A 27,617-nucleotide genomic window follows, 5' to 3' on the forward strand; every position below is an offset into this window, starting at 1 on the left:
TCCTGAATCTAAGTTTTGCTCTAAGTATTTTAATCGTTAAATCTTCTTAACTTTATGAGGTCAATACGATTGCCATACCCGATGCCATAGGTGAGAAACTGAGATACAGACAGGTATACAGAAACTTGACCAAGATTACAGAGCTAGTAACTCTAGCTCAGTGTAGAGATATGTGAGTTTTGACAAATGTGCAAAGTTGTATAGCTACTACTACAATCACAATACAAAACAATTATTCACTCCAGAAAATTTCTTCAGGCTGTACCTTTGTAATCAAACCCTCTTTCCACCACTAACCCCTGGCAATTACTGCTCTGTCCCTACAGTTGCCGTTTTTCATATGTCATATAAATGGAATTATATAGTATGTAACCTTTTAAACATGGCTTTTACTTAAGTTTTTGAAATTTATCTGTGTTGTGTGTATCAGTAGTTTGTTTCTTTTGCTGGGTAGTATTCCACTGTATAGAAGCACTTCAGTTTGTTTACCCATACACTTGTTGAAGGACATTTTAGATTGTTTTCAATGTTTGCTATGAATAATGCTACTGTAAACATGGGTGGACAGGTTTTTGTGTGAATGTAAGCTTTCGTATCTCTAGGATAATTACTAGGGTGGGACTACCGAGTCATAGGGTAACTAACTCTATGCTTAACTTCATAAGAAACTGCCATATTCATCTTCAGATTGTTGGAACTTTGTTGCATCCCTGCCAGCATTGCTAGCACTTGGTATTGTCAGTTTAAAAAAAAAATTTAACCATTCTAATAGATACGTAGTGTTAAGTTATTGTGGTTTTAATTTGTGTTTCTCTAATGACTAATATTGAGCATCTTTTTTTGCTCTCATTTGTCATTAGAGTATTTTCTTTGGAGAAGTGTTTTAAATTCTTTTGACCTATTTATACTTTTTAAATTGGGTGGTTTTCTTACTTCTTTATATTCTGATTAAAAATCCTTTGTTAGGTATATTGCAAATATCTTCTAGTCTGTGGGTTATCTTTTCTTTCTCTTAACAGTATTTCACAGAGCAAAAGTTTTTAATCTTGAAGAAGTTCAATGTCCTTATTTTGTTTTTCAGGGTTTTTTTGATCAACTCTTTGCTTAACCCAGGGTCATAAATAATTAAAAAAATTTTTTTTTTGGTAAAAAAACATGCAACATAAAATTTACTGTCTTAGCCATTTCTGAGTATACAATTCAGTAGTGTTATGTATATTTATTGTTGTGCAACCAATGTCCAGAACTTTTTCATCTTGCAAAAGTGCAACTCTATCCCGTAAAACAGCTCTCCATCACATATTCCACCCAGCCCTGGCAACCACCGTTCTACTTTCTGTTTCTATGAATTTGACTACTCTACATACTTCAGATAAGTTGAAGTATGTGTCTTTTTGTGACTGGAGTATTTCATTTAACATACAATCTTCAAGGTTCATCCATGTTGTAGCATGTATTAGAATTTCTTTTCTTTTTAAAAGGCTAATATTCTATTAGCCTTTTATATAGGCTATATTCTATAGCCTATATATATATATATACACACACACACACTCACACACTCAAACACACACATACATACACACACTACATTTTGCTTATCTATTTATCCATTTGTGGCTGCATGGGTTTCCACCTCTTGGTTATTGTGAATAATGGTGCTTTGAACATGAATATACAGATATTTCTTTGAGATCATGCATTCAGTTATTTTGGATATATATCCAGAAGTAGAATTGCTGGATCATATGGTAATTCTATTTTTAATTTTTTGAGGAACACCCACACTTTGTCAGCAGTGTACAAGGGTTCCAATTTCTCCACATCCTTGCTAAAACTTGTTATTTCCAGGTTTTATTTTGTTGTTTTTGTTGTTTTTTAATAGTATGTGTGGTATCTTTGTGTTGTTGTTTTTTAATAGTATGTGTGGTATCTTTGTGGTTTTGATCTGCATTTTCCTAATGATTAGTGATGTTGAGCATATTTTCATATGCTTCTTGGCCTTTTGTATGGTATCTCTGGAGAAATATCTAAGTCCTTTACCCATTTTTTTAATGTGATTTTTTGTTGTTGTTGAGTTGTAGGATTTCTTTACATATTCTGGATATTTTCCCCTTATCAGATATATTATTTGCAAATACTTTCTGCCTTTCTGTAGGTTGCCTTTTTACTCTGTTGATTTTGTTCTTTGAGTCACAGAAACTTTTAATTTTGATGTAGTCCAATTTGTCTATTTTTACTTTGTTGCCTGTGTTTTTGGTGTCATTCCAGGAAATCCAATGTCATGAAACTTTTCCCTTTTGGTTTCTTCAAAGAGTTTTATAGTTTTGGCCTACGTTTGGGTGTTTGATCCATTTTGAGTTAATTTTTATACATGATATAAGGTAAGGCTTCATTCTTTTGCATGTGATATCTAGTTTTCCCAACATGATTTGTTGAAGAGACTCCACTTTTGTGAAAGTTTTACAGTTTTACATTTCACAGATCCATAATTCATTTTTGACGTTTCATATCTAGTGAGAGTTATATGTAGAGGTCCATTTTTACATGTGCATGCAAAATTGTTCTAGCACCATTTAGGGTGCTAGCACCATTTAGGTAGTCAAAAAGACTACCCTTTCTCCATTGGATCACCTGTACACCTTTGTCAAAAATCAGTTGACCATATTTGTGTGGGTCATTTCTGTCTATCCTTTCAGTAAACCACACAGTCTTGATGATCACAGCTTTATAGTAGGATCTAAAATCAGTGTGTTTAACTTTGTTCTTCATTTTCAAAAGCTGTTTTAGCTATTCTGCTTCCTTGGCCTTTCCATATAAAGTATCATCTCAGGTTGTCATTATCTTTGAAAAATCCTTTTGGAGTTTTGTTTGGGATTATTTAAAATCTATAGAACAATTTGGGGAGAATTTATAACGTAACAACATTGAATCTCCAGTCGTAAACATTGTCTATCCATTTATTTAGATGTTCTTTTATTTCAGTGTGTTGTAGTTTGCAGCACAGAGAACTTGCACATATTTTGTTAAGTTTATACTTAAGTAATTCTTTTTCTTTGAGGTGTATTATATGTGGTATTGTTTAATTTTGGTTTCTAGTTGTTTATTGTTAGTATCTAGAAATATGGTTGATTTTTGTATGTTGCCACCTTTACTATGCTCACTATTGGTTGTTTGTACCTCTTGGTACTTTGTAGATTTCTTGGGATATATGTACTTAATCATGTTGTCTGTGAATGAATATAGTTTTACTTCTTCCTTTCCAACCTGTATACTTGTTTTTCTGACTTCCTACAAGGATTTCCAGTACCATATTGAATAGAAGTGGTGACAGTGGACATCCATGTTTTGTTCCTTATCTTAATGAGAAAGTGTTTAGTGTTTTACCATTAAATATGATGGTAGCTTAGACATTTTTGTAGATGCCTTTTAACAAGTTGAGAAAGTTCCTTTCTATTCCTAGTTTGATCAGAGTTTTTAATCATGAATGGATTTTGAACTTTGTCAAATACTTTTCCTACACCTATCAATATGATCATGGGATTTTTCTTTTTTAGACTGCTAAAATCTTGGATTACATTGACTTTGAAATGTTAAACCAGTCTTGCATTCCCAGAATAAACCCAGTAAGTCATGTTGTATTACTCTTTTTATATATTACTGCATTCAGTATGCTAATATTTTGTTAAGGATTTTTCTGTCAGTGTTCATGATGGATATTTGTGTGTAATTGTTTTACATTTTCTTTGGTTTAGTATCAGAATAATACTCTCTTAATAAAATGAGATGGGAAGTATTTCCTTTCTTCTAGTTGCTGGAAGAGATTAGTTAGAATCAATATTTCTTCCTTACATATTTGGTAGAATTCTCCACTAATACCATCTGAGTCTGGAGTTTTCTTTGTTGCAGTTTGTTTTTGTTTTACTAGGAATTCAGTACCTTTAATAGATAATAGACAATTTTGGTTATCTATCTTCCTGGAAAAGTTTTGTAAGTTTGTGTCTTTCAGGGAATTTTGTTCATTTCATCTAGATTGTCAACTTTATACCTTTAGAGTTCACTGTTTTTTCTTATCCTTTAGTGTCTGTAAGGGTCTGAGTAAGATTTCCTCTTTCCTTTCTGATGTTGGCAATTTGTGTCTTCTTTCTCTTTTCCATTTTAGTAGCAGTTTATCAATTCTGTTGATCTTTTCAAAGACCCAGGTTGTGGTTTCATTGATTTTTCTCTATTGCTTTTTGGTTTTCAATTTAACAGATCTCTGTTCTTGTCCTCCCTCCATTCCTCCCTCCCTCCCTCCCTTCCTTCCTCTTTCTGTCCTTCTTTCTTCTTCCTTTGGGTATTTTTTGCTCTTCTTATTCTTGTTTCATATGGTGGAAATTTAGGTTATTGATTTAAAACCTTTCTTCAGATACTATAGATTCCCTTCAAAGTACTGCTTTACCTGCATTTCACAATTTTTTTGATATGTTTTATTTTTATTTGCATTCAGCTCAAAATCTTCTAATTTCTCCCCTAAGACTTCCTATTTTATTATAGATTATTTAGAAGTATGTTGCTTAATTTCCAAATATTTGGGAATTTTACAGATATCTTATTGTTTTTAACTACTAGTTAATTGTTATGGTCAGAGACATGCTTTGTATGATTTCAGTTCTTTTAAATTTGATAGATTTGTTTCATGATCCAGGATGCCATCCTATCTTATTGAATGTTCCATGTGATTTTTAAAAGAATGTAGTTTGCTGTTGTTGGGACATCTTTTTCCATTCTTTTACTTTTAACATATCTATTTCTTAATTTCATTTCAGTTTCATATAGGTAACATTTAGTTAGGTCTCAGGTTTTTTAATTGGTGTGTTTATACCATTTACATTTAGTATAATTGTCAGTATGTTTGGGTTTAGTTCTGTGATTTAGTTGCTTTTCTGTTTTTTATTTTTTCATTCCTCTATTTTCTTCTTTCTGCCTCCTTTTGAATGATTGGAATATTTTTCAGTACTCCATTTTACTTCATATTTTGCCTTTATTATTGTATTTCTTTGTATGCTTTTTAAAATTAGTTGTCCTAGTGATTGCAATATTCACACTTCATTTTTCAGACTGTACTTAGAGTTAATATATTATAAGTTAAAGTGAAGTGTAGAAACCTTACAACCATCTAGGTCAAGATGGGTATTCAGTGACAGCTAGGTGTGTGCCTCAGAAAGCATCCTTAAGTTAGTTGCTCTTTAGCCTCTTCTTCTTCACTTAATCTTTTCTGTACTACCTTTAATCATTTGTTTTGTTCTGTACTACTTTCAGCCTTTTATGTTACAAGTATGTGAAAAATAACTTTATTCATACCTCTTTTCTTGGAATTCTTTTTTTAATTCAATATGAGATTATCGATATAGATGAGAAAACTGAGATGCAAAGAGATTTAATTGCCTAAGGTCACACAGCTAATAAGTGGCAGAGCTGGGATTTTTACTCTGGCACACTTGCTTCAGGGTAGGCACATTTGACTGTATTTTACTTCAGACAATAGTAGTGCTTATGACAAATCTCTTACTCTTTTAAGCATGTGGTTTTTAAGTCTACTTATTATCATATCTTTGGGGGTTCTAATTTAGTTTTTTTTTTATAAATGTATTTATTTTATTTTTGGCTGCGTTGGGTCTTCATTGCTGCATGTGGGTTTTCTCTAGTTGGAACGAGCGGGGGCTACTCTTCATTGTGGTGCACGAGCTTCTTGTTGCAGTGGCTTCTCTTGTTGCGGAGCACAGACTCCAGGCGCGCGGACTTCAGTAGTTGTGGCACGCAGGCTCAGTAGTTGTGGCACACGGGCTTAATTGCTCTGCGGCATGTGGGATCTTCCCAGACCAGGGCTCAAACCCGTGTCTCCTACATTGGCAGGTGGATTCTTAACCACTGAGCCACCAGGGAAGCCCCTAATTTAGTTTTTAAAATGTGACTTTTTTTCCATCTTCTTAAGTACTTCTTAAAATAGCTCATTAAAAATTTATTCCAGCTATCTTAACTTTTTTGAGTAATGGAACTAGTTTTTGGCATCAAAACATTTTGTGGATTCCCACATAATTGCAATTAAATTTTCTCAATGTAATTGAAAAAATATTTTCTGGAAAAAAATATTACTGAGAACTGTGTAACACCTTTAAATGATTTTCTGTTTTTGTAATCGCAACACAATATACATATATTTGAGAAAACAATAGCATATATATGTGCATGTCATATTATTTATTCATGTTTTAGATAATGCTTGGTATTAATGTAGGGCCTTCAAGCACAGAAGTCTGCAACCCACAGACTGGGAACCATACATTAGACTATTAATGAATAATAATAACAAAAGTAAAATTTACATTTTTTTCTAGGATGCTAGAGTTGAATAGATTCAAATTCAGGGGGAAAATATTTACATATATAGATCAAAGAAGTCTAATTTTTATCAAACTCAAACCTTACCATTAAAGCGGAAGTACTCTTCACATTATCCACCTAAAAGTTTCCTATTACCTGTGAGGTGTTAACAGGTATAATTATGGAATTTTTAATAGCTATCTTTTTCATCTTTGATTATAGTATAGTCTTCTCAAATGGAAAAAGAAACAGATTTTTCAAATATTAAGACAACCAAAAACATGATGTCTGTGAAGCACAGATTATTTCCAGGAAAATAGAGCTGAAAGATCAAAAAATGCTTTGAGTTTGGCTGCTTTCTTTTTCTTTCTTCTTTAGTAATCAGTGTCTTGTTCCTAAAGAATTAGTACTAAGAGTCATTCAAAAAGATTCATTAAAACCAGCAATGAAATTGTTCTGATCAGACTTCTTTTAAGCAGCCTCTATTTTGTTTTTTGTTTTTTAGCCTTGGACACAATAGTCTTTTTTCGTTCTTCTGAAATCAGATGAGTTTTAAAGATTTGAGAAAATGAACTCTGGTATTTGAAGGTTACAATCTGATCTATTCAACAGAATTTTGATTCAGAAAAGCTAGAAGTAAAAGTATAAACTCTAGTTTTACAAATATAGTAATAAAGAATATACTTTAGTGGTAACTTAATCTCCATATTAGAGAACTAAGATACTCAATGAATTTCAAAGTATCAGATTGATAAAGCAACACCTGGATTAATGTACTTTATTTAAAACCGTTATGAAGGAATGACTAGTCATATGAAGTGAACTTTTATCTTTCATTTAAGTAAAAATGTATGTTGTATTTTATGTTCTGTAAAAGTTGACACATTATTACACTACTTGTAGAGCATAAATAGCAACTTGGGAACAACTTTGTGAATGGTTACTAGTTTTCTAAATCATTTAGTTTATACATTCTATTAAATTTTTAAGCTTATTATCAATATTTAGTATGAACCTTTTCCCGTTTTCAAATTGAGATCCATTGCTTTTCAGCCATAGCAGAGAGATAGGTTTCCAGAATAAAACAAACAGTTTAAAATACCATGCCCACAAAGAGATAAATAGATGTCCCGTGGGGATAGGGCTAAATTTGGAGAACTCACATTCTCCCTTCTTTTCAAGACACACAAAGTGTAAAACAAGATAATTTGTCCTGTTCATTGCCATCAAGATTTGCACGTCAAAATAATAGCCCCATTCTGTCAGCTCTGTGTTGAGTACTCCAGAATACTGTGGTAAATCACAGGTGGGTTGTTCAGATGTTCAGAGAGCCCTCAGGAATGGGCAGATAATCAACTGACAGGTCATTGCTGAATCAAGGAATTTACCCTTTTCTTTGGCATATCATAGCTCATGAAGGCTAACATTTTGGTAACTGTTTCAGGAAAAGAAATATTGTACTATGTTTCCTTTCTTCCCTTCAGTCTCTGTGATACAAAGCAAACAAACTTGTTTACAGAACATCCAGCATTTGATTGAGTAAGTGACAGGTAGGAAATTAAGCTGTTAATACAGGAGGATGATTAAGTGAGGAAATCCGTCTTTTGTCAACCACTCATATTTTTATTAGTTTTAAAATAGAATCTGCCTTCAGTTTCAGTGGGAGTGTTAGATGTAAATGGTTTAATGGATTTTGTACTTGAAATCTGGCTTTCCTCTTTTACTTACAATCTAACATCACAATAGAAAATAATTAAAATAGTCTTGTAAATGATTGATATAGGATGATGGTTTAAGCTTATTTATTGAGTCAGAGCTCCACACCTGTTCTGTGTCATAACAACTTTCTCAGAGGATGAGTGTCGTTTTGTTTTGGTTTTTTTAAGCCATCCTTTCTTGTGATGCCAGAGACATTATAAATCTCTAAATTGAAAAATGCTGAATTAAATTTAGTTCTTATTTAAATCTATTTAAAATTAACCCTTTGGATACTTTCTGATTTTTAAAGTGGATTGCTGATTATCACATTGCTCTGTATATATTTCTTTTTTTAATAAATCTTGATGTTTATTGCAATATAAAGAATAATCCTAACATTACATACAACATTCTTTCCCTAAATGAAGTTTACTGAAAAGAACTGTAAATTTTTACGTTTAAGATCATCAAAGTAGACACATATAGGATGACCAAGATTTTATTTGTTTGGTGGTAAATGGAAATTTGAGCTCACATGTAATATAAGTCAGCATTGTCATAAACCTACTAAAAAATGCTTATGTCATTTTAGACTTCATTAATTATAGTATCCAGATCACATGAACTAATACTTTTGTGGTACTCTGTCCTGGTCAGATCACATCTAGAACATAATACACAGTTTTGGGATCTCATGGTTTGTGAATAATTTTAGACATAACAGGTATGGATCAGAACATGATTTTACCTTGGAAAATAGAAAAATACAAGGCAGTTATTGCCTTCAGATATTTAAAAGTTTATCCTATAGAAAGGACAGAATTAAAAGGTTCTGGCAAAATAAATAGAACAATTTCCCAATGAACTAGAATTGTTCACTTATTATTATCATCCTGTTATTGCAGGTGTTTTAAAAAGGGGTTGATTATGCTAACTGTCTGCTATGTTGATTGGAAGTTGGAAAAGATCATTTTTGATCTCTTCAATTTTGATTGAAGTTGATTAGGAAGTTGGAAAGGATAATTTCTGATCTCTTCAATTTTGAATTGAATTGGCAAGTATAAAACGATTTTATTATTCAGTCACTTAGCATATATGTGAATATTTACAAATTTGGGATTTGAATTTTGAGACTAATCATTGAAAATTACCTTTGGCCCTATGAACGTTCCATGTATTTTTGCCTTCTATATTTTTTCTTCTTTTTAAAGATGATTACAAATATGTATCAAAAAGAAAAAGAAAACAAACATCAAAATTTGGCCCAGGTCATATAAATCCAGTCTGAAGCTAGAGATAGGAATAAGAATGAACAATACAGGTCCTCTGTTTAACATGTGAATCCCACTTTTCTGATCATATGTGAAAGTTGAATATTAGGAACTTAATAGCACAGTCTAATAACTTGCTGCTTTCTTTGAAGCAAACATGGTCCCTCCTCGAAAGGGGGGAAATGTACTTGAAGATCATTCCTTGACAGTATTGCCCTTTGAACTCTAGGTTGACTATTTGAATAGATAGGCTTTCTGGCTCATCTCATCATCCAAAACTTCTTGATATTCTTCTCCTTTCTTTAATGTTGTAAATATTTGGGAGAGTGGATAGTGAATATAGGTTGTATGTTTGTGCAGAATTCAGCAAGAGAGGTTGGGTGTTTTGCATTAAGTATCTATATTACTATAAAGTTTAATTGCTTTTAGATACTAGTTAGCACTGAGTAGTACACAGAAAGTACCTGTTACACTGAGTTACTCATTTGTGGAATGTAAGAGTGAAAGAATATATGCATGCATCCTTAATAGTTACAAGGGCAGTCATCATGTTTTATCCATGGCCTAGTCTCAGGATGTTTTTTGGCACTCTCAAGTCCTGATTAACATTTGTCATGTAAATAAATATATTCAATTTAGATAGCAGCAGATAGACGTTAGCATTTAGACAAAGCAGATATATTGTCATTTTTTAAATTATATATGTAATTTATTTCATCATTAAATTATGAATTTTCTAGGGAATCTATACATATGTTGATTTCATATCAATCTAAAACAATGTATTGTATAGATATATTAACTTTGGTAGTCTGCCATAAACTTCACTCCATTCTTGTGGGCATTGATACAGGAGACTGGTAGTTCTTTTTTTTTTTTTTTTTGGCTGCATTGGGTCTCCGTTGCTGCGTGCAGGCTTTCTCTAGTTGTGGTGAGCGGGGGCTACTCTTCGTTGCAGTGAGCAGGCTTCTCATTGCGGTGGCTTCTCTTGTTGAGGAGCACGGGCTCTGGGTACGCAGGCTTCAGTAGTTGCGGCGCGCGGGTTCTAGAGTGCAGGCTCAGTAGTTGCGGTGCATGGGCTTAGTTGTTCCATGGCATGTGGGATCTTCCCAGACCAGGGATCAAACCCATGTTCCCTGCATTGGCAAGCAGATTCTTAACCACTGTGCCACCAGGGAAGTCCTGGAGAATGGTAGTTCTTTTAGATGCCCTCTCACTATTAATCTCTGAAAAACCAAGAGCCGTTACGAAAAGTACTTCTTAGATAATACAGGATAGAATAGCTTTTTCTTTGTTTTCCCCTTAAAATAATCTATAGTTATAAATGGGTTTTAAATAATTTGAAGCTGGATTTGAATTCTATTTTGGCCTTTACTGTGTGATATGAGGCACTGTTTGCTTATCTGTAAAATGAGGATGCTACCTCTTTTTCAGAAATGTTGGTGAATTGTATGGGGTAACTCATATGAACCATTTAGCTTTGAGCCTGTTACAGAGTGAGCCCTTGAGAAACAATAGCTATCATTACAATTTCGCCAGGAAAAAAAAAAAAAGTTTAAAATGTCATGGATAAATACCTGACTTTAGCACTTAAAATTTTAAGTTTAAAATTTTAAGTTGTTACATCTTCGATTGTTTTATTTTTTCTTTTCAATTCTAATGTTGAAATTTTTTCTCCCATTATAGAGACTGTATCGGCAATTTGTCGTTGGTCATCACTATAAATGAATTGCTTGTTAACTCTAAGTATTCCTTTGGGGAACCTGGTGATATCTCCTTTTCCTCTCACAGTGTGATAGTTAATGCATGTGATATCTATGCCCCTTCCTCTATATTTTTCTGCACAAAGGTTTCTGAGATCTCAAGGAATCTGGAATGGTAAGGTCCTCATCCATTGTCAGGAATCCAGCTTCTTGGGAGCTTTTCCAGCCTTTTGGCTAATACCTAAATAGAATCTTCTGATTTCCTCAACTTGGTGACTAACATTTTTTGTATTTTTAAACTGGCCTGGGTTGATATGAGTCTGTTTGGAGAAGGGTAGTCTGGAAAGTGTTAAGCCAGAAACAGGAAGATTTAAAGATTGAATCACCCTGTCATTCATTGTATACATAATACCTTATTTTCTCCAAGGTTCTTGTTTAGCCTGTATGATTTGCCTTATATACATGTGCACACACACACATTTTCCAATATAGCCTATAACATATACTGAATAAACTACACCATCTGTATCTTTCTGTCTATTCTAATCTTGGTCAGCATCTGCATAGCACTTCTAATAGAATTGCATAGAACTTATGAGCTCAAAATAAATACAAATTTAAGCTTTTCATCTTTATTCTAGGAACATTCCCCATTTCCAAATTATTTATATTATCATAATTCTCCTGTGAAATCATAAAGCAAAAATTGTACCATCCCTTCAAATCAGAACTTTATTCAGTTTATGACTCTGCTTGGAATAAGAACAAAAGTTTAAAGAAGGTATGATTTAAGTATTACTAGGGGAAAGTAAGGAGAAAAGTGTTATGTTAATAAATTTGCATTGTATGCACACTGTCAGCCTCCCAATCTGTAGAAGCATGAAGAATAGAATTTATGTTTTGCATTTTTCAGAAAGTGAGAGACCAGTAGGATTTTAACAGTTTCATAAATGGAGCAGAAAAGAAGAAAACTGTTGAACCTAAAGCCTGGCTTCATCCAGAAGTAAATATAAATTTTTCTTTTTCTGTCTTTAACCTGAAAGTATGCTCAGAAAGTCAGGCCTCACCAGAAACATTACTGATGCTTTGGGGCAGTAATTTTTTCAGCTTATGTCCTTTAGTTCAGTCTAATACTGGGAAATATTCCCATCAATATTGAATGAATGAACTTATGTGAAAGTTTATGCCTGGGGAAAAAGCAAGCTAGAGGCTTTTGATACCTAGTACTAGCTGGTTTGATATAGTAAATGTTACAGTTCAGAGAACAGAGAGATTACGGAAAGTCAGAATAGTTAGGAAAAGATAAACTCACATTACTTATTTGTTAAAAAATTCATTTTCTATGTGGCAGGCTAAGTAGTTTGCATATACTGTCTCATTTCAATCTGCATAATAATGCAGTTAAGGTAGATACTTTTCATACTGTTTTGTAGGTAAAGAAACAGTCTCACAGAGGTTAAGAAACTTGGTCCGTGATCTAACAGCTAATAAATTACTCTATAATGAATGTTACTTTTGTTCATTTGGATATTCTTCCCAGAAATCAGTGACTTTTCATGGCCTTTAAAGAATCTGAACTAGTTAACAGGGTTGCTACAGACCTTGGGAGTTTCTGGGAATAGATTTAAAGGCACTGAGAAAATCTGATGATGGCTATTGAGTGGGAAGTTAAGTAATCCATCTAATTCTCTGTACTAACAATAAAGTCAGTTGCAATATATTCTTTTATCATTGACCTGAAAAATTTCTGAGTGTGTAATCCTACGGTGAGTGATAATGTGTCATCCAAGCTTGCTTTACTTTTGGCAGGTACCAGTTGAATCTAAGAAGTACCTGCTTCTTGTATACAAGGTTTTAATTTGTTTAACAGACAAAAATATGTATTTGCAGCTTGAGGGATCTTTCATGAATGGGGGTGTTCGGTAATACCTCTCTTTCAAGCATGCCATGGTATCTTGTTAACAGTGACATTTATGAGTTGAAGTAGAAATCAAAATCATTTCAAAATAGACACTGTTCACTACAACATTATTGGCATCTGTTTTTAGCATAGCAATAATTATTATTAGGGAGCTCTTTTTTGTATGGCAATTTAACATTTTTTTATTGATTGATTGGTTGTATCTAAGCTGCTACAGCTTGATATGTGATGGTTAAGAACATGGACTCAGGCCATGGGTTTGAATCCCAGTTACATCTCCTACCATATGTATGACCTTTGGCAAATTAGTGAATCTGTGTGACTGTTTTTTCACCTGTAAAATGGAAATTACAGGAGTACCTATTACAGAGGGTTGTTGTGAGGATTAAATGAATAATAAATTTGAAATAACTTAAAACAATGCTTAATAAATATTGTTTGTTAGCCTACTTTTTAAAAGTTTGCCTCAGTTTATACCCATGAAAAATTCTTTATGGATATTTTGTTCACTGTGTATTAAAATACATTATTAAATGTGGTTGATTTATATGTAATAGATCATCTATATATATTCATTATAAGGTATCATTTATATATTAATCTGGTAGGCTAGTACAAATGTATTCTTTTTGAAAATTATTTGTGCTTTTGGAAATCTGAGATCCTTCCCAATATTTATGTATAGTGAATTTCCAAAAATAAAATGAACATTAGATTTGTGAGATACATGGGAAGGTTCTATTCCCAGACAGTTAATAATTATTATTAAATTCCTAATTATACTTTTCCCAATAGTAATAATTATTATTAAATTCCAATTATACTTTGCCTTTAATAATTATTATTAAATTCCTAATTATACTTTGCCTTATAATTATTATTAAATTCCTAATTATACTTTGCCTAATTATATTATTAAATTCCTAATTATACTTAAATTCCTAATTATACTTTGCCTCTACTTTTTAATATATTAAAAATATTCCTAAAAACATTTTCAACATTTTGATTGTTTTCTGGGGGCTTTGTTTGTTTTTTTACCTACTAAAAATATTTGTTTAGATCCTTAGTGTGTATAATGTTAAGTGCTGGGAATACAAGAATGAATAAATAGATGAAATCTCTTCTCATGAGGCATATGGTTTGGTGGTGGTTACAGACAAGTAAACAGGGAACTACAATAAAGTGCTAAATTCTGTGATGGCAGAAGTGCAGAGAACTCCAAGGGGAATGAGGTAGGACAAAGAGAACACTAAAACTAGATTTAGGAAAAAAGAAAAGTTTCTTAGAATGAACCTGGTAAGGAGGCTAGAAGTAATGGAGTGGAAGAGATGAGATGTTTCAGGAAGAGCATTATGTGGAAAGGCCTAAAATTGAGAGAGCACATGATACATTTGTAGTTCAGTATGGCTTGGCCATGGAGGGGAAGATGAGAGTGGCAGAAGTGATCACGCTGAAGAGACAATTTATGGTTTAACCGTAATAGTCTTTGAATGCCATGGCAAAGAATTTTTCTCTTATCCTGGGAGCAAGAGTAACCATTAAGGCTGCTAAGCAGCAGGTGGCATGATCAGATAGGTGTTTCAGAATTCTCTGATTATAATAAGAGGATGAGGGTCTGTTGGTAGAAGTGACTTTTCAGCGATCTAGGAGGAGAGTCAGTGGTCTGAATTAGGGAATTATGAAGATGGGGTGAAAGGAAGTAGTTGGTTTCAAGAGATCCTTAGGAGTGGAATGCACAGGACATCATGGTTGGTTAGACGATGGCCTTGATTTTACTCTGACAGGATCAGCGTTCTGAGCATTCAGTCTGTACAGCTGAGTGGGGCCCTGTGCCCAGAAGGGACTCACTATTGGTTTAATGCTGTTGTTGCTGTCTTTAAATTCTTAATGGTTTTTGAACAAGGAACCCCAGATTTTCCTTTTAAACTCAGCCTTGTAAATTATGTAGCCAGTCCTGGTCTTGAGAACTGGTTGGATGGTGGTATGTTTCACAGGGAGAGGGAAAACAGGAATACATTTTGGGGGAAAGATAAAGAGCTCTGTATAGGATATATTGAGTTTAAGGTATTTAAAATATTTAATAGCCTTTGGATCCTTAGTTCAGCTGGCCAATGATACAGATTTAAGACTAAGCATTTTAGTGATAATTGAAGCCATTGGAATGGATAGTATCTCCTAGCGTAAGTATATAGTAGCTGAAGAAAAGGTTGAAAGGAAGGAACCCAGGTGCACTCCAATATTCAAGAGTGGGCAGAAGAAAAGGAGTCTGTAATGAGTGCAGAAGAAATTATATCTGTGTAGGAGTTTGAATATTCAGAAATAAATTATGTAAAGTTAGAGTTTGTAAGTTTATTGATGTCAGGAAGTTAAGAGAGTTCCTATCTAATATATTTTATTTCCTCTGTGACATAGGAGGTTAGGTCAGCTGCTGAGAAAAAAGGAAAGTGGTCAGGTTAGGGATTTGAGGAGAATGGAGACGCTTGAAATAACTTCCAAGAAAAAGAACTTTATGAGGAAATTGGAATGCCAGGCAAGGTTAAGGATCTATATGAGAATGGAGATAATTTTGTTGAGATTTTTCATTTTCAGTGCTTAGCCGTCAGTTGTAGTTGTGTGAAATGGAGATAGTCATATTGATTGGGACTCAGTTTTGCCACATGGAGGAAAGAGTGTTGAATGGATGATTAGGCAGCGATTCTTAAACTTTAATATGCATTTGAGTCACTTGTATGTCTGGGATGGAGTCTGAGATTTAGCAATTCTAATGTTTCTGGAAAAGACTGATAGTCTAAGTATTGTATATTTTAAGAAGATCTCCCAGATAATTCGTATGCACATTAAAGTTTGAGAAGCACCTAGCTGGAGAATGATTGAAGTATACAGTAAAATCTAAAGAAAAGGACTGATAGGGTGAAAATTGAGGGGTTATGCAACCGGTAGTCTCAATGAATGAAGACTATCTTTAATCATTTGGGTAGTCTCTGAATTCAATGTAGGTATATTTTTGTCTTTTGTGACTGTTAATTTTTCCATTTTACAAGAGGCAAAATATTTTCAATGATTTTTTTGAACAAAGTAACACTTGTATATAATACATGTCAAGGTCCATATGCAGAGACCAGACCAATTATAAATTAGTAAGTAGAATCTTGACAGTGGGATGTTATAAAAATCATGACTCCAATTTGTATGGAACTTTTCATAATCATTATCTTATTTAGCCTTTATAATCCTATGAGTTGGTAGAATTAGATAGTTTATGCTAATTATACATGTAAAGTAGAGCTACCAGATTCATTAAACCCTCCCATGTCATTTTGAAAATACATTTTTTTAGTGATTTAGAAATTGAAGTTATGAATGCCTCTGTGTTTTCACAAATGAATACTTTGAATAACTTAATTTCATTTTAACTTTTATAAAGTGTTGCTTTGCAAAGAGACTGCACTTCATATTGGACGTGCACATAACGCCACATTTCATTCAGAGGCATAGATATTGGTGAATAGACTGGGGAGAATTAGCCCTTCATTTTGCCTAGAAATTTTCAATATAAACTCTTAAAAAAAAAAACTGCTGTATACGCATAATTGTGTGTACATATACCTTTGTTTATAGGGAAAAAAACCTGAAAAGATACATATGTTCAAATGTTAAAAGTGGTTATCTATGGAAGTGATGGTAAGTATATATTTCCCTCAGTTTTCTAACTTTACTGCGATGAACATGGATTTCTCTTTAAATTATTTTTAAAAGTGTAAATATATATAAACTTTACTGTCATAAAATTTTGATAATGTCTTAAATTATCTCCTGAGCTAAATTCTTTACCATTCCTTAGCACCATAACTAGACATACATACTCGATCTCAATTCCACAATGAGTCAAGACAAATTCAACAGTCATTAGGTGATGAAGGTCTCATTCAGATGAAGTAAATAATCTTTTCCTTCAATGCCAGTAAATAACCTATTTTATATAGACATATTATTTTTCAGAGGGTACTTAGCTAACTGTAGCTTGCTATAATTGTGCCCACTAATGATTAAAATCTCTGATAATTATTATGGTAAGGCTATAAGGACTTGCATCTCTGCAGTAAAATCTTTTATCAACACAACTTAAAATGTATGGTAAATTTATTCTGTGGTACTAAATAAACCAAGGATTATGGGTTTTGAGAATTACAATGAATTCTACAGTTCTTACTAGAATTAGAGCTAGTAAGAGAGTTTAAAATATTAATATAATAGTCATTAAAATTAAATTTTGTGAATATTCAGGTTTTTAGAATGTTTTTTACTCAATCTTCTGTTATCTTTTTTGTACCTAAATCAAACCACAAATAGTGGTTACTATTAATTTTAATAATAAATATGTTTAATCAAAGTACTTTGAAAATAAAAACTCTTATTATTCCTTAATGTTACTCTAATCTGTACAGGTCAATAAAGTACATTTTATAAATATGTATCTTCCCAGGAATTAAACTATGTCCTGTTTGCACCCCCAGGAAGAGACTAGTTTACTCTTCTCATCAGTTAGGACAGGCCAGTTGTCTTAATTAATTTGCCAAGACATACTATGAAATTAGTAAGTGCCAATTATCCCCTTTCTATAAAAGACTGAGGGACAGAAAGCGTTAGGCAGTTTGCCAGTAGACAAGTAGTAAACTTCATGGAAGAGCTCAAGTATTCTCTAGGCCTGGGGAATTGACAATTTTTCTAGTTACTCTAGGAATCATTGGCATCATTTTGTTGTTATTACCCTGTCATATATAGACATGACAGAAATTCTGGGAAAAGTACATCCTCATAACTTTTTTTTTCTTTTTTTTTTTTTGCTGCATTTGGTCTTCGTTGCTGTGCGTGGGCTTTCTCTAGTTGCAGCAAGCGGGGGCTGTGTTGCAGTGTGCGGGCTTCTCATTGTGGTGGCTTCTCTTATTGCGGAGTATGGGCTCTAGGCACGCAGGCTCAGTAGTTGTGGCACACGAACTCTAGACCGCAGGCTCAGTAGTTGTGGCGCACAGGCTTAGTTGCTCCGCGGCATGTGGGATCTTCCCGGACCAGGGCTCGAACCCGTGTCCCCTGCACTGGCAGGTGGATTCTTAACCACTGCGCCACCAGGAAAGTCCATCCTCATAACTTTTTAGCTCTATTTATCTGTCGGTTTCATTTACTTTTTTTTTAATAACCAAAATAGTTTATATTATAACTTAAAATTCTTTCATATAAAAAATAGCAATCTTTAACTAATGCTTTCTACTCTCCTAGGAAAAGGACATTAAAAATGCTGCACATTAAGACATTAATTGCATTCTTTATATTTAATTTCCACATTTCACATTTGCTACCTGTAATTTCACCAAGATCTATTTCACCTGGCCTTTATAAACTATTTCACTTTGAAATGATTATATAATCATTCATTTACTTTTTAATATTCTTTCTAACAGATATTTTCCTGTCTTGCTCAGCAAAGTTCAGTTTAAGGATAAACTATATAAATGATCTAATTCAATTTCAATTTCTTTACATGCTTCAATAATATAGTCATGCTAATTATGCTTTCCCTTTTGTTCTCTTATCATCTGAAGCCAGATTATAGTTTTATATACTAGGTTCTGCACTGGGTGCCACATGCAAGGGAAGCCAGTAAATAACTTAATATCCAGAAAGATCCTAGCTTTGGTTGAAAAAGGAAGATATCTTGTGAGTAGGACTGTTGTAAACTATACAGTAATTGTAAATCTCCATAATTATAAAGGGGCATTTTCTCTTCTTTCTTTAACCTGTCTTAAGTATTAGATATGATTAAAAGAAGAAGTGTTTCTCTCAATAACAAGAAAAAAATTACTTGTTTTTACAGTCAGTTTTGAGACAAAAGGAAAAACTCCACTGGGATAAAAATATGTCCACACAGGGCCTGCTATGTAAAATTTTCCAGACTCATAGGGACTTGAACCCCGTTTTTTAGTTATTTGATGAAATTGCGCATACTAGTTTATGAATAGTTCTGAATGTTCTTGTGTTCTTTTTCATATAAAATATTTTAAAAATCTGTCAGTTTTGGTTTCTCCATTAGTAGATGGACCTGTGGAAAAGTGGGACTTGCTTACAAAATGCGTTGAAAGCAAGTACTTTCCCAGCCTTGAATAATTTATTTTCTCCTTCTTCCAGTCTCTTGTGGAACATATTCTATTGTGTCCACTGAACATTTAATATACATGGCTTTAAATTGCTATTTATCGTGTTGTTTATCCCTACATTGCAAACTCCTGAAAGGCAGAGATTCACTCTCTTGCTTGTGATATTCCCAGTGCCTGTATCTTACATAGAATTAGTTTTTAACAAATTATTCATAAATTATTTATTCTGACAGTTTCTTTTACCCATCACACAATTGGGGGAATAATTTTATCTAGCTACAGTGACAGCTTGTATATATATGCCAGCTCTTTTACTCAGTTGCCTAGTTGTTTAAGTGAAACTGAAGCTGGAGACAAGTCAAGGAAGAGGACCAGTGCAGCGAAGACACAGGAGTCTTGAAGGTGGCTGCAATTTCTTCATTAAATCTTGTCAGTGACATAAAGAGTTCTTCAAATAAAACTCATCGATGACAAATTGAGCAAATTGAGTTGGTGATACTGCACATCTAATAATAGCAAATCATGCAATTTCAATTTGTTAACATGCTAAGCACCTTACGTTATTTCTTTCTTTTACAAGAGAGTCTGAAGCTTAGAGAGTTTACAAATTTCCATGGAGTAATATAGTTCGTAGTAGCTGGATTAATATTCTGTTTGAATCCAAAGCCAATGATTTTAACAACTTCCAAACAATAGTAACAACAAAAAATGAGAAACATAATTCACTGTATACCTGAGTTCACTGAGACATACACTATCTCATCTCATTGTTAGTCTCCCCAGCAATTCTCTGGCAAATACTTTCTCATTTTATGGATGAGGAAATTGATGCCCAATGAGAGATATCCATTTGGCATGTTGGTTTACATTTGTAGATAGATACAGATATAGATAGAAAAAGATATATTTTTGGAGTGGCATTCTAGTGACTGGTGATTGAACTAATAAATTTTTAAGATTTAATTAGCAATAATTTAATTTCAGATGCATTTTATACAGTATTTCTTAATCCTCGAATTTTTTTTTTTCCTTTTTGGTGGTTGCATGTGGATTACTCTTAATGATTTATAGCAGTACTTTAGAGCAGTTTAGAAAGGTCCTAGCCTAGAAATGTCTGTAATATTTGTAAGGAGTAATGCAATTTTATTATCTAGAATCCTGCTAACATATATGATAAATGTTAGTAGAAAAAGATATATTTGCTTTCTTTTAAATTTTCATTTTGTAAAACAAAACATTCCTGTTAAGTTAGAAAATAACCAGGATTTCTGGTTTGGAGAAAACCATGTTTAAGTTAAGTAGCTTTATATGTTTTATATGTTAATTGTTCTAGCAGCATTCAGAAACCCTAGTGTTTATGAGTATGAGCCGTTATTTAGATTCCCATGGCCCTTCACAGCCCCAGGTCCTAGAAACAAACAAACAAGACTTTACATAATAAAAATTGAAATAGAATTTTAAAATATGACCTATAACATGAGGTATGAACTTGCTTAAACTGTGTTTGCTTCCTGCTATGAATTTTCAGAATGCCATTGCTAAATGTGGAAGTATTTCAGAGTCTAGTACGAAATAATTCCAGAGAGAATCAGTTCAGTGTCAAAAAGAAAAATGTAAAAGGAGAAAATTTACTCAATTTTAGAACCAGGAAATGTTAGACCTTAAAGAGACTTTAGAGATGATCTTAGCTTACCTCCCAACTAGGGAGGTGGAAACTGGCTTTATTATGAAGGAGAACGTCAAGAGCCATATTAGAGGGATCATAAGCTGAGGGAGAGTTTTCTAATTGAGCCCTTTTCTTTCCTTCATAGTACCCTTATAATTGCTCACTCTGTTTTTAGTATAAGGCAAGAAAGTAGCAGTCTAGTGCCAGCTAGAGACAAGACAAGAGTATCAGGACAGTATGGGAGCCTGGCTTGGGAGACAGTATTGTATTAACAATAGATTTACGTATCTTATCTCTCTCAACTCTCTTCACTCTGTGGACCAGGCAACTGTTATAGAAGCAGGAAAGCCCCTAATAATAAAGATGCCTAGGGTGGAGATCCTAAGAGATTTGCTAGTGAACAGAGGCCCTTGAGAGGTGGGATTGGAGAGTAAAAGCAGGAAGTGATTTTCACTCTCATTTTCTCAGGAGTTGCAATTTGAAAGGACTTACAGTTGTGATTTTTTTGTTGTCTTTTCTGATATATAATTCAAATTTCAAAGAACTGGGAGATGTTATTATAGCAAAATTTCCTATATTCTCACCTACTTGTTTATGTGAACAAAGTCTCTCTGTGCTTTATAGTCTCCCATGTTTACAAGAATGCATTGGGGAGGAGGAGACTAATGAGATCATTCCATCGGTCTCATTAAGAAATGAATTTCCAATAAACTGTAACTTTTTATGCTTAATATTTTGTCTAAGTCTATAATATGTATAATGGTACATAAATAATTGCAATGCTAATTCAATCCAGAGGAAATTTAATAGCTAGAACCTTATATTCATGTGAATTTTTAAAAATTTAATGTATGTACATAGTTTTATTTGTGAAAGTTATTACAAAATGAGTAATGAAGGGGGTAGTGGAATGGAAATACAAATTTAAGGAGAAAAAAAGCAATTTAAAGTTTCTCAGAGCTAGCTTTTATATGGATGATAGTGTTAAATCATTTAAAATTATTGAATAATTGGAAAAAGTTGAAATAAAAGTCATTTAAAAATATCAGTATTTATGGTATTCTGGAAGTTACATCTGTTACAACTATTTAAACATGGGTATATGTGAGAAGGCAATAATTTCACCTTTCTTTTTAAAATATATGTATAACTCCTTTTTAGCACTACTAAGAGCTACATGTACACACTGATTAAGACCAGAACTCTACATTTTTGGAGAACAGGAGGGAGATGAAGAGAGAGAAAAATGCTTTTAAAATTACACAATGAAGCTTTTCCAAGGAGTGATGAAGAGTGCATGCTTATAAAATGATTTTAGAAGCAGATCAGCCAGAACGGTGAAAGGATCAGAATGCTGATATGGCAAAAGATAATGGAGTTGGTCCCTAGCCAGGCTGTAGCAACTGCCTTATTATATTTCAATATGTGCCATTAAGCTGTATATCTTGATTCCTTCAACTTTCTGCCCAAACGAATGACTCTTATTTCTACAGTAACTAGAATAGAGTTGGCTGGTCTGCTGATACCACCACAGCCTTTACTAATCCACTGTATATTCGTAGAGTGGGATAGGAGGATGGTGGTGTTCCTTTGATTACAAAAAAAAAAAAAAAGGTACCGACCTTGGAAAAATTTGTGACATGTTAGAATTGAAGTCAGTATAGAACCCACACGTGAGTGCATATGCCTGTAGCGCACTGTTCTTCTACACCTTACCCAAGTTGTAACAGAGGTCTTACTTATGCTTTGTAATTAGAGGAGTTTCATGCTTAGAAATGGGGAAATAGAGAATCAAGTGATGAAGGGAGATAGCAATAAAACTATGTAAGATGAATCTTTGCTGCAGATCTTGGCAAAATCCTAGGCTAAAGAATTAGAATCATCTAATGCAGAAAATGTACAAGGAGTCAATGGAGGGAAAAAGGAAAGAAACAAACACAGGAAGGATACTATCAGAGAAATTGTGCATGGGTGTGGGGGTGGGGGGAAGGTCTGAGGGGAGGAACAGGAAATAAAATAAGTTGTTTGCCTAAATCAGTGATTATCAGTGGGGCTCCAGGGTGTGCCTCTGAAGAGTATGCATGTATTTACATCAAAGTATACAAATGCTCTCTCTTCTTCACAGGATTCTGATATGACCAAATGATCTTAAACAATGCTTTCCCTGCCTACCTCACACATACAAAAATAAAGTAAAATAAATAACTACTTGATTTTTGCATGTGGAAATATGCATCCATGTCAATGACGTGGAAGTCTAAACAATGTTATTTTCATCATACAGCAAACATGTAAAAATTTTAGATTTCCTAAACATTATTTTAGGTAAGAAATTGTAGGGTTTTTTACTGCTTTAAAAAAAAAACTTTTAGCTAGAATAATTTTCATACTAATTTAACTGAGTAAGAAGTAAAATATTAATGAAGAAATATAGCGGCCATTTAAAATATGTAATCCCCAACATTTCTTAATGGGAAGTGGGTTCTGGTAGCTGGAATGCTTTCTACTTTATGCTGTGGTGGGTGTGTATAGGCACGTTTGAAAGAGGAAACTAGGATTGGCCAAACTGCTCATTCCGGCAAGGGGATAGCTGACATCTGATGCATAAAATAATAAATAATGAGGAAACTCAGGTTATTTCTTTGATAGTAGTTTTAATCACTAACATTACTGAATACTTATGGTGTGTTGGGCACTATCTTAAAATTTTACACATGATAAATTATTTAATTGTCATAATAATAACCACATGTATCTTATAATCACGGAAATGTCCCAGATTTTCCTCTTATTTCCTTTCTTATTTATTTCTTTTATCATTCAGCTGTTGATTAGCTCTCCCCTTGTCTGAGTGGGCAGTTGAGCCCAGTCCTAGCTCCCTCTTTTAAGTGGAGGCTTGACTGACCTAGAGCATCCACAGTGGCTCACTCATATGTCTGGCTCACCTGGGGCATTCTCCTGGAGCACCTTGGAGCTCTTCCACATGGCCTCTCGACAAACACGGGCTTGTAAAGACATGGCAGCTAGGTTCTAAGATGGAGGTTTCAAGCCCAGAAAAGCAAAAGCCACAGATCTCTGAAAGCCCCTCTCTGAAGTTACACCGTGTCAGTTTACCCAATTCTCTTGCCCCACATTTTGGCCAGAGCATCTCACAGATTGAGTGGGAGGAGAATAGACTCAACCTCTTGATGGGAAGAATGGGAAAATATTTGCAGCCATCTTTAATCCACCGTAGATAATATGATAGCTTCCTATGTTGTTGTTATTGTTAAATTCTGTTTATGAGAGCTAACCACCTATTTTACTTCCAGTAACATAAACTATTTCAAAAGTGTCTTGCCTATGATAGTTTTCTTAAAAACTGTCTGATAGTTGGATAAGATTTTGGTCCTGGAGGACAGAAAGGAAGGGGACTGAGTGTCCTTGTGCACAGAGTTTCACTTATGCATGACTCTACTCAGTCTCAGCCTTCAAGTAAATCACTCTAAGCAGTATGAGGTAGAGAAAATTATCCCAGTACTTCCCAGAGTGCAAAAGTTTATATTTTGTGGGGAGACAGAGAGAGAGAGGATGGTATTGCTTATAAAATCATTTTATATATGTATATATATATATTTTTTTTCATTTATATATCTGTTTCTGTTTAGTTTTATCATAGTAATACCTGCTTATATTTTTAAAAATCAAAAAGAACTACAAGGCTAAAAAGAAAACAGAAGTCTCCTGCCCTTTCCTCCTCATTCTCAAATTTCTACTCCCCAAGACGAACTGCTTTCTATTGATTTAGTAACCCTCCCGGTTGCCTTATGAAATGTCATATTTATATTCTTATTTCTTGAAAAAAGAACCAAATGAAACTTCTAGATCTGAAAAATACAAAATCTGAAATGAAGCTTTCACTGAATGGGATTAACAGCAGATGAGACACTGCAAAGAAAAATCAGTAAACATATCAACTATAGGCAAATGAACCCATTCAAACTGAAGCCCAGAAAGAAAAAGGCAAAAATAAAACAAAATCACACGCGCGCACGCACACACACAAATACACAAAAGAACAGAGCTTCGGTGACCTGATGGACATTATTAGGTGATCTAACATAGATGAATTCCTGGGGGTGGATTGGGAAGAGAATCAGAGAAAATAGGTTTAAAGAAATAATGGCCAAAATTTGTTCAGATTTGATAAAACTATCAACCCAACAGAAAAAAGTAGCTCCAAGAATAAGCAGGATAAGCAGGCACAAAGCAATTCAAGCAAGATAAACACAAGAAGACCTCACTAGGGTATATGATAATGAAGTTGCCGAAAAGCAGTGATAAAAAAGGAAGTCTCAAAAGCAAACCAAAAAGAGAAAAAAGAAAAAACATGTTCAATACAGGAACACAGGTAGGAATTGTCAGAAACAGTGCAAGCCAGGCAACAGTGGAATGGTATCTTTAAAATGCTGAAAGAAAAAAAAAAACCCGTCAATATTACAAAGAGCAAAACCTGTTCAACTTAAATAATGAAACATGTTCATATTGAAAGAGTCCTTTCCATTTACAGAGTCACAGAAACCAATGCTGGAAAGGACCTTTGAGCTTATTAGTCTGTAGTAATGGAAGTAGGTAGGAGTAAGGAGGAGATTAGACTGACTACCCCCAGAAATACACACAGGGCTTTTAGGTTTCTCACATACACCCAGAAGCTTTTTCACAGACACCCTCACCCTCCCCTCTCACTGTAGCATTACTAGGGCAGTGAGCCTCTGAGTATAATGAGACTGAATAGGATCATCTCTGGTGTGTTGAGGCAGAAATAGATTGAAAACCATCAACAGTCCAAGTCCTCACTTTATGCATATGATCATTAAAGCTTTGAGAAGATAAAATGACTTTTCCCAAATCATTTTTGACAGAGAAAATAGTAAACCTGAATCGCAGATCAGGTGCTTCTCTATTTCTTTTGGATATTTAAAAAATTGGGGGTCCTCTTGGAATTTGTCTATGACAGTGTATTTGCAATGAGAGGTGAATCTAAGGAGTTACAGAGCAAAGGTTTTGTTTATATATGTGTGGAGGGGGAGATACTTAGAGTTTTTATATCAATGCAATTTTATATAAACTCTATATAAAGACTAGAGTTTACTAAGCTATTAATTTACTAAGACATAACAATAATAGGGATGAATAAAATACCTTTCCAGTATTTCATCTCTCTCCTTCTTGACAAGTGAAGTTCCAGGTGTGGTAATACCTATTGTGTAGTGGCTCCCAAAAGAAGTTCAAGTCCAGAAATACAGAATACATAGGCAGTATATAAATATGCTTATTGTTGCATCATGTCAGTGGAGGAAAATACAGAAGGAACATTTGAGCTCAATAAATCTCTGCTAAAGAGAGCTTTACTTGCTACAACCTGTCTGCAGCAATCAGAGGAAGGAAGTCAGCAAGAAAGGGAAAGAATGCCAAGTTGCAAGTGCCAAATTGTCTCATCACTTGCAACTCAAGAGAAAGAGCAGATTCCTATAACTCAAAACAAGGTTCAAATTCAGCTGCTAAAATTGTCATAGTATCCTAGATTTTAGAACCCTTTTTTCCCCTACCAATAAAGGTGATCTTTATCCAAATATCAGTACTGAAAACCACAGAGGCTAAGTGTTGAAAGGGTCTTGATCATGTCAAACCGTCTACTTTTCAGATGAGGTAACATGGATCCAAGAACATTATTTGACTCCTGCCCCAGTGTTCTGTCCATTAGACTCTGTTATGGAGAATAATTCTAACCAAATCACTTGCAAATTCCAGGTAAATCATTCCCCACCAAAAGTGTGTGTCTTTGTGATATGGTTATAGCTATTAAGTATTCTGAGGAACTAATTCTGAAGGATTCACAGGCATTATTTAGTTTCCTTTTGTAAACATTTTGACAAGTTTTTAATCTGATATTTTGATCCATTTGGGAGCTACCAAATGTTGCTTTTAAAAGTCTCATTTCTCACTCAAAAACAGTTTTAATAAGATAAAACAGGCATGATTCTGTGGGGGAGTATTTTGAAAACAGCGGAGCCAAGTCAGATGGAAGTCATACAGGTGTTAAGATGCCACTGATGGTAAGGTATATCATTACTTTAAGGTATATCAGTACTGAGAAAGAAAATGCAGCCAATTAAGTTACGATGTGCATTGATTCCAGGATACACACTCACTCATTTCTGTGATGTTAAAGGATGAAGAAATGTGCTCCTTAGAATCATTGAAATATTGAAGGTAGTTGGTTAGGAAAGGTGAGGACATTTCTGAAGAGGAGGAAGCAGAATGGAGGCAGGAGTGCAAGGTAGAGCCTGGGTTACAAAGCAGGTGAACCTAGCTGAAGACTCCTCAGGAAGCAGTGGGAGATAATTGCAAGCCAGCAGCACCTGGGGGCCGGGGAAGAGGGTGTTGTGAAAAGAGTTGTGAGGCCCTTGGTTCTGAGATTCTGGTTCTGTTCAATAGTGAACAGAGGAATGTATCCGAAATTGAGTCTTAACAATTTAAATGGGAGAACAACCTCAAAATCTATGAGACTCTCCTGAGATTTAGAAGACAAGTTAAAAGATTGAATGCTAACCTAAAGCATTTGAACCTTAGTTTTTAGTCATTAGTGAGCCTCTGAAAAGGAGAGAAATAAAGTTAACCAGTGTTTTAAGAAGATGAATCTAACTAACGAGGGTGTGAATAATTATAATCTGCCAAAAACCTTGTCTTTTTTTTTTTTTTTTTTTTCCCTCAGCAAGTACTCTCTCTGGAGAAATAGTGATGAGATGACTAGCTTTTTTCTTTCTTTCTTTCTTTCTTTCTTTCTTTCTTTCTTTCTTTCTT

At 34.0% G+C, this 27,617-nt stretch overlaps 1 protein-coding gene across 3 annotated transcripts in view; it reads left to right on the forward strand.

The window, feature by feature from the left end:
• The window catches only part of AFG2A (AAA ATPase AFG2A), a 339,272-nt gene that overhangs the window by 158,604 nt on the left and 153,051 nt on the right, over window positions 1-27,617 (forward strand). Inside the window, exon 15 of one of the 3 annotated variants that reach the window (XM_027103657.1) lies at window positions 11,949-13,470. The exons of the other annotated variants lie outside the window; for them this stretch is intronic. Coding sequence (XP_026959458.1) covers window positions 11,949-11,966 — 18 coding nt within the window. The 3' untranslated portion in view covers window positions 11,967-13,470. Of the gene's footprint in view, window positions 1-11,948; window positions 13,471-27,617 lie in introns of those variants that run through there. 3 annotated transcript variants of the gene reach the window in all.

This window comes from Aethalodelphis obliquidens, unplaced genomic scaffold, assembly GCF_003676395.1.
Source record: "Aethalodelphis obliquidens isolate GAN/ISIS:26980383/991018 unplaced genomic scaffold, ASM367639v1 scaffold6, whole genome shotgun sequence".
NCBI lineage: Eukaryota > Metazoa > Chordata > Mammalia > Artiodactyla > Delphinidae > Aethalodelphis > Aethalodelphis obliquidens.